The sequence below is a fragment of the Penicillium expansum genome (genome assembly GCF_000769745.1).
Source record: "Penicillium expansum strain MD-8 chromosome Unknown contig220, whole genome shotgun sequence".
Classification (NCBI taxonomy): Eukaryota; Fungi; Ascomycota; class Eurotiomycetes; order Eurotiales; family Aspergillaceae; genus Penicillium; species Penicillium expansum.
Genome location: NW_015971271.1, coordinates 15,089 through 27,309, shown reverse-complemented (window position 1 = coordinate 27,309; position 12,221 = coordinate 15,089). Strand labels below are relative to the sequence as shown.

At 46.6% G+C, this 12,221-nt stretch overlaps 5 protein-coding genes across 5 annotated transcripts; 2 read left to right on the top strand and 3 right to left on the bottom strand.

Annotated features, from left to right (window-relative positions):
- Window positions 1–900: 900 nt before the first annotated feature.
- Window positions 901–2,536, bottom strand: PEX2_065610 (putative MFS transporter; the record flags this gene model as incomplete). The annotated part of the gene is made up of 2 exons (XM_016743832.1): window positions 901–1,846; window positions 1,902–2,536. The coding sequence occupies 2 exons, from the start codon at window positions 2,534–2,536 to the stop codon at window positions 901–903; spliced, it is 1,581 nt and encodes a 526-aa protein (XP_016600014.1).
- A 1,899-nt stretch (window positions 2,537–4,435) lies between these two features.
- Window positions 4,436–4,660, bottom strand: PEX2_065600 (uncharacterized protein; the record flags this gene model as incomplete). Its single annotated transcript, XM_016743831.1, has 1 exon — window positions 4,436–4,660. The coding sequence occupies one exon, from the start codon at window positions 4,658–4,660 to the stop codon at window positions 4,436–4,438; it is 225 nt and encodes a 74-aa protein (XP_016600013.1).
- A 1,210-nt stretch (window positions 4,661–5,870) lies between these two features.
- PEX2_065590 (formate/nitrite transporter family protein) lies at window positions 5,871–6,583 on the top strand (the record flags this gene model as incomplete). Its single annotated transcript, XM_016743830.1, has 3 exons — window positions 5,871–5,939; window positions 5,999–6,119; window positions 6,183–6,583. The coding sequence occupies 3 exons, from the start codon at window positions 5,871–5,873 to the stop codon at window positions 6,581–6,583; spliced, it is 591 nt and encodes a 196-aa protein (XP_016600012.1).
- Window positions 6,584–7,377: 794 nt separating this feature from the next.
- On the top strand, window positions 7,378–8,719 carry PEX2_065580 (TauD/TfdA family dioxygenase; the record flags this gene model as incomplete). The annotated part of the gene is made up of 3 exons (XM_016743829.1): window positions 7,378–7,674; window positions 7,733–7,998; window positions 8,056–8,719. 3 exons carry the CDS (start codon window positions 7,378–7,380, stop codon window positions 8,717–8,719), a joined length of 1,227 nt encoding a protein of 408 aa, XP_016600011.1.
- Window positions 8,720–8,900: 181 nt separating this feature from the next.
- Window positions 8,901–11,537, bottom strand: PEX2_065570 (fungal specific transcription factor domain-containing protein; the record flags this gene model as incomplete). Its single annotated transcript, XM_016743828.1, has 8 exons — window positions 8,901–9,309; window positions 9,365–9,474; window positions 9,538–10,093; window positions 10,145–10,593; window positions 10,647–10,764; window positions 10,843–11,034; window positions 11,096–11,221; window positions 11,284–11,537. 8 exons carry the CDS (start codon window positions 11,535–11,537, stop codon window positions 8,901–8,903), a joined length of 2,214 nt encoding a protein of 737 aa, XP_016600010.1.
- Window positions 11,538–12,221: the final 684 nt, after the last annotated feature.

Genomic DNA, 12,221 nt, shown 5'->3' with positions numbered 1-12,221 from the left:
ATCCACCAGTTTTTCACCATGTATGCATGGCAACTTCCTGCATCTTCTCCCTTCACGTTACTCTAGAAACCTAGGGAACGTAAGATCCGTTCCTTCCAGAGGTTGCCAGTCCGACTAGTTTGAAATCTGAAGACCGAGTCCGAGTCCGAAGGTCATTGCCCTGTTGCATTTGCATGTTCAAGATATTCATACCATCCATGACGGGCCAGGATGCGGGTAGGGATTGTAAGCACGTGTCTTATGGCCGATGGGGTGCATCATAGGGCGACATTCCACAAGACCACACCAAAAGAAGATGCGCCTCACTAATCATATTCCTACATACATGTAGTCAGCAGTCGGTAGGTTCAGCATTACAGTTCAAGTCCGAGATAACCTACACACCTAGGCCAAGTTCCAATATGGAACCCCTTTTTCTCGGATCATTACCACGCCTCAGTTGTCAACCACATTATGTCCCATGAATCTTCGTCAATTTAGGTCCTAGCCTCAAAACGATTCGAATTTCAACTGGGTAATGTCCGAACATAGGTGCATATTGTATTTGAATGGTCAAAACGTGGCAAATCGACGTGGCCTGCATTGTTTGTGTTGTTTGCTCCCCTATCCCTATCTAGGCAGGAGGTGAAAATAGAAGATGCACTTGCTGCGGATAAGGCGGACAGAGAAGGCGGGGAACCAGAGGGGGGAGAGAAGGAAGAGAAGAGAGAGTGATGTACATGTTCTGCCCATCATCCCCACCCATAGACATGTCGTGTTAGGTGGACTCAGGCACCAAATTTGGCCTGAGGCCGTATTTTCTTTACAAGTGTGTTCACACAAAGAGAAGAATGAGATATTCTACTCACTTTGCCGAGGGTATCAGTCAACTTGAATATATTGGACGTATGGCGACTAGCTTCAATAGATATAAACAAATTCATCATTCTCCCGATCGGTCAGATCTTGAAACGCATTGTCCCCGACTTGTACAGCCTCATGCCCAGCCTCCTCTAAGCTGTCCTGCATATCGTGATAATCGTTTTGCATCGAAAGGTCAACTATTTCAGCTCTCTTTCCATTCTGTACCCGTCGTCGGGCTTGTTGTTGGTTGAGGAACCACAAATTGGCCCACTGAATGAGAACAACAGCGGCCAAAGTGCTGAAAATTCCGAGACATGCGCGCAGGCCTGGGTGGTAGGCCGGCTTGTCCTTCTCGTTGAAGAGCAACGGGCCAACGATATTTCCTGCTGAGCTTGCTGCATTGTACAAACTCATGATAACGGACTTCTTGGTGGTGCCTGCCGTGTTGCCGATGATCCAGGTCACAATCAATGGATTTCCACCAAATAAGAATGCGAGGAGGTAGTAGCCAGCAAGTAACTGGCTCTGCACAGACTTGGTCCGAGCTACCGCATACAAAATTGCTAGGCCAGCGATCACGGGCAGCATGAAAGCCGCGATGATAGCACTCTTCACACGGGCGGTTTGGGCAAGATAGCTTGCCAGCAGAATGATGATGAATTGCAACGCGCCAAATGGCATGGTCAGTAGAGTTGTCCTGTATTTGTCGTAACCGAGGCCGCTTAAAATCAGTGGGCCGAAGATGTTGGTCACGCTGGCGCCAATATTGAGAAGCATTGCCATTCCAATCCACAGGTATGTTTTGGGCTCTAGGAATGCCTCGAGGACATGACTGAACTTAAACTCAGTGTTTCCGGTTCCAGTCTGGTTGGCTCGCAGGCGCTCTACTCCTTGGGCTTTCTCCTTCTCGCTGAGGAAACGTGCGGTGGATATATCGTTGTCCAGGCGCCAGTAGACAAGTGGAGAAGATGCGATAGTTATCAGGCCAACCACAAGAAAGATGCTAAAACCGAGTCAGAATATACCGGTCTCGGGGGCTGGATGATTCGATCCCCTACATTTGCCATGATTTGAGTACATCCGACTTGATCTGTGCAAGTCCGTAGGACAAAGCAGCTGCAACAATGGTTGCTAGGCCATTTGTGCTATACCACGCAGCGATCCGGATCGGTTGCTCTGCACGACGGTACCATTGACTCGTGATAACACCAAAGAGAGGGAGACAACCGGCCTCGAACAAGCCTAAAAAGAATCGAGCGGCCATCAAGGAGTTGAAGTTGTGGCATACAGCCATGCATGTCTGCGCAATTCCCCACCCAAGGCACAACACTGGCATCAGGATTTTGTGAGGAACCTTGACAATCAGGTATGAAGAAAAGGGCTGCCAGGCAAGTTGTGCAATGGGTCCGATGGAGCCGACGAGCGAATATTCGTTACCGGTAAGGCCTGTGTCTGCCTGCAAACCAAATGTTGCACCGTATCCCAGGACTGTCTTATCGAGAACCTGCAAGAAGTAGACCCAGGCGAGCACAACAAGAATAGTCCGGTCGGTCTTACGGCAGATGCGCTTGCTGTCTTCTTCGGTCAAGAGGACGCGTACAATGCCACTATTATCCATGATTTTGTCCCCCTTCTGGGGCTCTGCCGCTTCATTGTGAACAACATCTGGTTTCGACATGGTAGGATCTTGCATTGTAGGAGAATATGTATACCTTTGGTCTTACCTCTCACGACATATATATAGGTTCAGCTTCAGAACCCCACGTCATCTATATCTGGTTTTCCCCATGTTGCCCCGTGATCCCCCAATGTTCCCCCACGTCTCCGCACCTCCCCCCACGAAAGTCTAACGCGCAGGTCACATGTGAGCCAAGGTATTTAGCGAACAAGTCTTGCCATTTATCGATTAGTGTCTCCTATGTCTACCAATCGATTAGAATATCCTTGTTTCTTTCCAGAGACAACGCAATGCCGAGATTCGGAGTGGAGATCCCCATTCGGGACATCCCGTTACCGAGGCCAACCGAAACTCGGGGGTCGTGGGGGTAAACTCCTTGCCTATGTTGTACATTCCTACCTACATTCCTAGCTTTAAGCCTTGGTAGGTACCTACATAGGTATGATGGCGGTATTACCTCAGCACTTTTCTACCTTTCTATTTGTTCGTCGGGTACTAGAGTGAATTGTCGGCGTTTGAAGTTTGCCGTGTAAGATGCCGACCTGGGGGAATTGGCCGAAAATACTCCGCACATATATTATTATATATCTCGAAATGATTGATATCGGATAGGTCATTTTTCTGCGCATAAGGAAGCCATATGTCTTATAACGCTCAATGAATACACTTTTGAATACTCCGTAGTTCTTCCAGAGTAGAAAAAAATCCGAGGCTGGGTACTCCGTAGGTTGTTTTATTATGATGTATTCTCTTTCTGCGTTGCCTTTCATGTCCAGACACCCGGAAAAGGCCAAAAACTTTGAAAACAAAACAATAATTATATTCAGTTACATTGTTAACATATAGGACTCTGTAATATGTTCAAAATATGTACTCCGTACCGGATTTAGAAAACATGAGCTGTCAAGTTGACTCGGGACAAGCTGTGACCACAGGTCAGTAGGGCCCGCCTGACCTCTCACGTTGGTGCGCTGCCTTAGGCACCCACCAAGACTTCATGTGTGCCTTACATTTTTCATTACCTTACCACTTTCCTATAATTACCTATATCTCTCTTACCAATACCATACCCGTGGACCTACTCTGTTTAAAATTCCCCCTAATGCTTTAGAGGTCCTATAGCTACCCTTATAATATAGGTAGGTACCCCCCTCCCCTAGGGCCCCCCCTATCTCCTCCCTAAAAAAACCTTACTAGCGCTAAACTCCCCCCCCTACCCCTTTATACGTAACCACGAGTAGTATAGAAGTATTCCGTATATATATACCCTGAAAAAATAGGGTAAAAAAGGCCTAGAAAAGATAAATATATATCTTCTAGTTTAGGAGTAGGCTTAGTAGCTATATGCTACTAGAAATAATAGAACAGTAGTAAATAAACCAAGAGGTTTAGTATAAAGTGATTTCTGGATATTATATTAGATGTAGAGTTGTTTATTATTTGTAAGAATGTATCCCTTGGAATTCACTTCTATAGCTGTAGACCACATATTTCATACCGAAACGGGATGACATAATAATTGATGCCTTACATTTCCATACCAAACCGCTTCCCGGTACGTAAAACCCAGCGAGCCCACGTGAGCATTGACCAACGGACCAACGTGAGAGGTCAGGCGGGCCCTACTGACCTGAGTTCTGGGACAAGCTGCTAATTATTATTCATGTCTGAGGCAGCAGCAGGGAAGCAAGGCAGCAAGGCATCTAAACACGAAAACAAATTCCCAAACGGAGGACGCGTCTCATAAAAAGATTCAATTAGCTCGTGTAAACGTTTTTTACGATATCACTATACTCTATCCTCTACTGCCAAATATGACTAGTATTTTTCCCTCTGAAAGAACAAAAAAACTCGAAAAAAGAGGTCTCGATTTTACCACGTTAATCCATTCCGATCTTGCAAGCGCACCGGACCCTACTCTTTGAGTGAATCATGACCCCAGTTCTTGAGTGAGCGGTAACTCTTACTACTCGTGTCCTGCTTGGATCGCTCCTCTTGCGCTAAATGGCGCTTGCAGTAGGAGACCACACGACGCATGAGGTCAATGTCTTGATCGCTGTAGTCGGAGGGGTTCTTAGTGGGATTTTGCTCAAGGATCTGCATAATCCTTCGGCCACTATCGTCATCTTTAGCGCTCATTTCTGTTTTCCAGTTGTTGAAATTCTGCGACCGAGGGCGACCAAGAAAAGGATTCTTGACTGACCTTTTGTGACCAATAGTCTCCCCGGAACCGCCCAGCTAACCCGATGTTAGTGATTGCTCTTGTTCAAGCTAGGCACGAAGCTCAGTCGCGCTCATATTCACGAGATAGTTGAACTCGCTGGTCAGAACGTCAATTGTTTTTGTTTATTAAGCCTGTCAAAGGGGAAAATACCAAGTCACGGTATCTCTGTCCTTCATTTTCCCTCCTACAGTACTCTCCCAATGTGAAGTGAATATTGAATTTTCAGTTAGATGCGACGAGTAGTGGCCAGCATTTGATTTCGCTGTTATTGGTCTATTGTTGCAGACTTCAATTAGACGTCACAGGTGTAGAAGTACATGCATACATACGGACAGGTATTCCAAAGTTGCTATGTCACGATGACAAGGTTCGTACCTAGATACCTACATTTTGGAGGCCTTGCATAACCTTCAAATGTGGATAACTAGCTACCTAATGTACAATATGGTGCAAATTATGTAGCATGCATATTGTAGCATTTACCATTAGTTACAACATACAGATGTAGGTAGGTCCGCGGAGATGTAGGATCTCGACAACATATTCTTATCTTGCCAAGATCCTTGACTCTGATAACTAATTCTCTTTTGACTCGATAGATCTTTCCAGTGTGAATATGCTCGCTAGTCACTGATCCTGTTAACCACGCCAAATCCTTATCTAGGTTCAATGATCATCATAACTCTAGATTTAAAGTAGCCGAGTGTGGGAACTATTTGCTCGTAACCATGCTAGGGAGAGTTTCCAACGAGACGTGAGATAAGCCATCCGTTGCATCGGTAAGGGAGTTATCGAGACAAAATCATTTATTTTCGCCGGCCCTTCAGCGTTATATGCCTCCATTACATACGGAAGGGTTGCTACTTTACTACTGAACTGATATATTCACCGGATTGCGATTGTTTTCTGATGAAAATGACTTTCGATGCCTTCTCTCCTCAAGAGGTGATTGAGGCCATCTCAAAAGCTGGCACTCACAAGGGGAATATGCGTCTGGACAAGGTGCTTTTTAGCTCAGTATCAGCTGGCTGTCTACTTGCATTCGCTTGCGGGACTACTCTTAGTACCACTACCGCACCCTGGTTTCAAGACAATGCCCCAGGTCTGATACGAACTATTGGTGCCATGGTGTTTCCTTATGGCCTGTGTATGATTCTCCTAACAAGTGCAGACCTTTGTACTGGATCTTTCATGGTATGGAAAAAACAGATACGGTGACCATGATGGAGGCCATCAACTAACATGCATACTAGTTTACTACAGTGGCAGTGCTCCATCGACGCTTGCCTTGGTCGAAAATGTTGGTTCATTGGGCTGTGACATTCGTCGGCAACTTCGCTGGATCTTTATTTGTCGTGGCTATCATCTTCGGCTGTACGGAATCCACTCTCACATCCCTATTACTATAAAACAATGTGACTAATGCTGGACTCATAGATGGAAATTCTTTTTCCGCAGAGCCATTCAGGTCTGCTGTTATTTCTTTTGCTACAAAAAAGCAGGTCACCCCAGAGTTCCACATGATACTCCTGCGTGGCATTGGATGTAACTGGCTAGTATGTTTGGCTTGCTTTTTGGGTATCCAAGGGCGTGATCTGGCCTCCAAAGTTATAGGAATCTGGTTGCCCATCTTCGCTTTTGTTTCCCTCGGCTTTGATCATGTTGTTGCAAACATGACATTCATTCCATTGGGTATCTGGCTTGGAGCGCCAAATATTACAATTGGCTTATACATATGGAAAGGCATCATCCCGACCTTATTAGGAAATATTATCGGGGGAGGTATATTTTGTGGTCAGTATCACTATCCATATTCGTGCATTGAGTGTCTCGGCTGATGAAACCTCTAGGGACTTACTATTGGTACATGTTACTTCTCGATCTAAACACCCTGCCTTTATATGGAAAAGAGAGAGTTCGGGGTAGCTCATTGAAGTCAGTGTCGTGTTCAGATCGAGCTAGCACTAAGCGACCGGACATCGAGGCACCAGCTGGAGTCTTTGGTGACCAGAACGCACATATGAATGATTAGATGGAAGACCCATGAAATGGAATACAACAATGTATCCACGATCTTAAATCCTAAGCTGGACTTCCTAAGCTGGACTGGAGTTGCATGTGCGTATGCAGACATATGTACATCGATGTACTTTCCAAATCCTAATATAATTGATTTTGTCTCTTATTTCTTTGATTTGTTCGAGCTTGCCATTATATGGATACATATTGCGTGATGTGTGATGCCAGCTTTAGACTTCTTAGCCGACAAGCCGTAATGGCAAACTAGCATCGTGGTTTGGGTTGGTTGCGATCTTATTGAATACAGACCTGGTCAGTTAGTACTTGGAGTCTGACTATGATATATGTATTCCCCTTATACTTGAGAAATCAAACGTAAAGTTTCATCTCGTGAGGCCGGAGGTACAACGAGCAATGAAGCGATCGGCCGAAACCGATCGGCACGACAAGCCGAGCAACCTATATCTCGCTAGACGGGGATGCACAGTGATAGTATATATATATATATATATATATATATCGACCAGAACCCATTTCTGACAATAAATAAATCTCTCCATTTAAGGTCCCTGCACTGAGGATATAATTCATCCACATCAAATTTCATTCAACCATGGCCCCCGGACTAGTGGAAGCTACTACTTTGCCGACCTTGTCGAGCCCCGTCAAGCTCTCTGTGTTCCCAGATGGATTCAAAACATCCGGTCAGCACCCCCCCATATATTCACTAGTTCGGCCCTATGCCGATTTCCCGAAGACACATACCGGGCCTACAGTGTGGAAAGCCGAAGACTATCGCGAGAATCCTGAACTTTGGACGCATCGATTCACCACAGAAGAGATTAAAGAGATCAGTACTGCTTCAGATCAATTTATACAAACTGGAACCCCTTTGACTGGAATATCAAAGGTATGGTTGTCCATGACACTGCGATGAACACGAGGAGTGGAAACTAACTTGTCTACAGGCGAACTTTCCTTTGCCCAATTTGTCCGAGCGGCTGGAATTGCTTCGACAAGATCTGATCAATGGGAAAGGATTCTTTCGTTTTAGAGGGCTTCCTGTTCAGAAGTGGAATCTCCAGAAATGTGCAACAGCATATATGGGGCTTGGCACATACTTAGGCTACTTTGTCAGTCAAAACGGCCGTGGTCATGTCCTCGGTCATGTCAAAGATTTAGGAGAAGATCCAACCAAAACTGACAGAGTTCGAATTTATCGAACGAATGCTCGGTATGTAACTAGTCCTATCCACACCAAAAAGTGGATAAAAGCTAACTTGTTCACTAGTCAATACTTCCACACGGACGGAGCCGATCTTGTTGGCCTTCTTTGTGTCGCCAAATCCCTGTCTGGCGGGGAGTCTGACATTGTTTCTACGCATCATGTATTCAATGTACTACAGGAAAGACATCCCGATGTGATACGAACACTATGTGAGCCCAACTGGTATTTCGACCGGAAGGGTGAGATGTCCGAAGGCGAAGATGGCTGGATTCGAGGTAGCATTTTCTATCTCGAAAACGACAACGGCACCTCTAGTCCACGAGTCTACGCCAGGTTCGATCCTATGAACGTGACATCGCTAGCGCGTTTCAATTCGGGGCCTGATGCATGCATACCCCCTTTGTCAGACAGACAGACACACGCCCTAGAGGTATTTGAGAAGATCTGTGCTGAGCTATCACTACATATGATTCTAGCTCCAGGGGATATTCAATTTCTCAGTAACACACATGTCTTCCATGCACGAACCGCCTACACGGATCATCCACCTGGGGCGGTTGATGAGGACGGCCGGCCTGCCCAAAGACGGCATTTGATGCGACTTTGGCTGTCAGCCCCAGAATCAGAAGGAGGATGGAAGCTTCCGTACCACGATACTTTGGACAAGAAACGCGGAGGTATCCAAGTGAATGACACTCCTCCCGTATACCCCTTGGACGCGGAGTAAAAGAGTGGATCGCCGTATGAATCTTACTAAAACCCTTTCTGTATGGAATTGGATATATCATTGCAAACCCTAAGTTTTTAATTTTATAAAATCAGATTGGGCGCTGGACCGTCTTTAAGTGGCCATAGTAAGGGCATCTTCGTAATAAATAGAAATCAGACGTGGGTTTCCCAAGGAGCTGTCAGCTTTGCTGGGGGAATGGAAATACAGGCAACCAGGGCTGTGTTTGAGTGATGGGATATCCACCTGCCCATGGCAATAGTCCAGCTCCCTCTGTTCCTGATCCAACGGCCGTATCTGCGGGCTGCCATGCCCATCCAAGATCAGACATGAACAAAGTTTGCAGCTCCTCAAGGCTCGACTGATCAACCTCTAACTCAGCTTGACCACTTTCTACCCCGGAGCCGCTATCAACTTCACAAGGGGGATAATCAATATCCCCTGCATTGTTACCTCTAAGTGCCGACGTAGTGCCTGCCCTTTCGGGGGCATGTCGCTCCGGTATAGATTTGCGTGCCATTCGGTAAATCGTCAACGGGTTGAGCACGTAGTCCGGCGCGCTTTGAACTGGAGTTTCTCGAAGGTTGTCACTGTAACTCACGGTTAGCAAGTAAAGACCACTTTCCGGAAACTGGCCACATGTACCTCGTGTCTTCCTCCTCAGTTGATTGATATGGGTCATCGGGTATGATGTTCTGGGAGACCAACTCGGACTCAATACCAGAACGATCAAGCATTGTCTCCGCTGCGGAGGACTGGGACAGCCAAAGATAGATCAGTGATCAGGCCTATTCAAATTGGAGGCTACGCGAACTAACCAGTGAGCTGGCGATTGCATTGAGTGATCCCATTAACTTCAGTGCGTTGATGTTACTGCGAAGGAGGGGAATGGTAGCTAGTGCAAGAGCCTTTGCATTATCTGAACGCGGATCTAGAATCTGAGTCAAATGATATACCATGATCCGGCAGCTGTCATACGCGATGGTGGGAAGCCAGGAGTCTGCCAACATTCGAGGACCATGACCAGCCGCCTGGCCAATGATAGTTGCTAAAGCTCGAGCTGCATCGAAGAGAACTTGTTGCAGATGCCGAAGGAAGTCCCGCTGTTCAGGAGGGAAGTCGAAAGCCGCTCGGAGTTTGTAAAGCGCAGGGGCCCCTAAGCGATATAGGTCGCAGACTGTTTGATAATGCGCACAATGGAGCAAACACAGCGCGCCTAATTGCGAAGTATCTTTGCGGATGTACATTGCATCGGGGGTGAATTGTAGACTTGCCGGTAGAGACTCATACCACGCCCGGCAATCTGAATCTAAAAGTGAAAATTCTGACGCGGGGTCCCACGGGACCATAGCGTCTCCCAAATGCTTGATATATCTTGTTCGACGTTAGCAGATTTGAAAGATAGCAAAACGGGGTTTCAAATACCTCAAAACTCTTTTGCGGATTGAGATATGTCGAATGAAATACGCCATTATACCCATGTTGGGCAACAGGGTCTTTGTATCTGAATCTTCTGGCAGGATCTTGAGCCAACTTCCAGGATATAAAGTTTCTGTGATGCAGGGGACATTCTGAGTGAAGTTGCGCTCGTTGCAGGGAAGTTGAATCTTTATATCTCTTTCATCCATCAGTGTCAGCTGGTCTACTCCGCTGCCAACAAGCGCATCCATTATATAGCAGCTCCACATCAACCGCCGACGAGATTCCTTTGCCGTGACTGGAAGACCGTTCTCGGTATCTTGGCAGAGTATGTCGGTGTTGTATTCAAGATTGATCTGTAGCGCTTGGGTCATGCGAGTAGTGAGTCCGCTCAGCATGAACGCGTTTGCGAAGTTCCCTAATCGAACCGCATAATCGTGAAGTAGAACGGCCGCCTTACTAAATGATTAGTATTCGGCATAGAAATCGGCTTATGAGCAGAGCACACCATTAGACTTTCAATAGTGACACGATCTATGGTCTCAAGAATGAGTCGTTGGGCAATTTTAGCCCATTGGGTACCCGCAAGAAGGACAAATTTCGGCTCAAGCGAAGTTGTTGTCTCGCTATATGACAGAGCATAAAACCTTCAAAACAGAAATGAGCTTGTCGGACTTTATCTCTGAGATGTGAGTTGGGCTTACTGGGCTCCCAGTGCACATATAACATGTAAAAGGGCATGATTGTGGTATTCCTTTGAAGTCTCTCCATCCAATCGTTGTAGGAACGAAGGTTTGTGGATAAAAGCAAAGGCACGTAGAGGGTGGATGTTGTTAAAATACTCTTCGACTAGCATCGCGATTCTCGATGGGTTGGGAAGGTAATTGGTAGCCAACCTGCAGCGAGTGAGCAGAAATGCAGCATGTATATATATTAGTAAAAGACTTCACAGCTCACCAGTCAAGTGGGGATGATGAACTCCCGGCTTCCACCAGGGGAAAAGCCTGTGACATAGGCGACGTCCGCATTGAGCTAGGCGGGCCGTCCTGGATAGACGGTGTCTGGCTGAAAGACGATTCAGGCCTGGAGGGTCGGGATGGAGAGAAGTCTCCGTTGCCTGTCGGGGTCACGTTGACTCTGCGCACCCAAGTGGGCTGTGTAGACTCGCCGTATACGCATTCGTTTGAACGTTTCCAACGGCATCGTTGGCATGGTCGCTCACCCGAGCATTTGGTCTTCGAAACTCGACATGCTGTGCAGGAGCGATACGTCCTTTTTCCTCTCGTGGAATCTCCTTGGTATATTTCACCCCCGGTTGCTTGAGGCCCCAGCGGTGTTGTGTAGCCGGAACAGACCAGTCGTAATCGAGTACAGTTGCCGCATTCGCCAGGTGTTTCATCACATTTGACCTATGAAATTTCGATTGCATGTCTTAGAAAACCAAGCCACCTGGAGCAAAAAGGTAACTTCTCACTTTTCGAGCACGGCAGGTGCGACAGCCTACAAATATACATATTAGGGGAGTGATCAATCCCGCTGAGAGGATGACTCACCGAACCGTGATCGCGATGTTTTGTTATTCGAACCCATGCCAACGGAGGAGTCAACAACTCAGCAGTGTCATGAACATTGAGAGATTTCGGACCATCGGTTGGTCGGCTAATTTGATGGCGGGACATGCATGTTGAATGACGAAATCTTAAATGTGGAGAAGGCCCATTTCTAGAAAGAGCCTAGCGTCTAGTTGGGGTATGTATATGTACAAGATCAACTTAGATCTTATGTTGTATGTTGTATACACCACCCTGTCCGGAGTATATAGGACTTGATTTCTCGAGTACTGCAACCTGATTGGAAGGCCACGAACCGGCCGGCGTAATGCAAAGAAGACAAAAGAAACCCAATGTAGATGGTTCATCCCGCATTCCCCGCGGGCACAGAGTGTCCCCTTCTCTTTATAATGCACCTTCCACCCCCTTCTTCTTCTTTATTACTCACTTCTCTCTCTCCTTTCCTGGCTCCTCGAGTTACCGAGTCTCTGCATCACTAGGACCGCCAGTTGCATTATTCCGGCAGGTCGTAC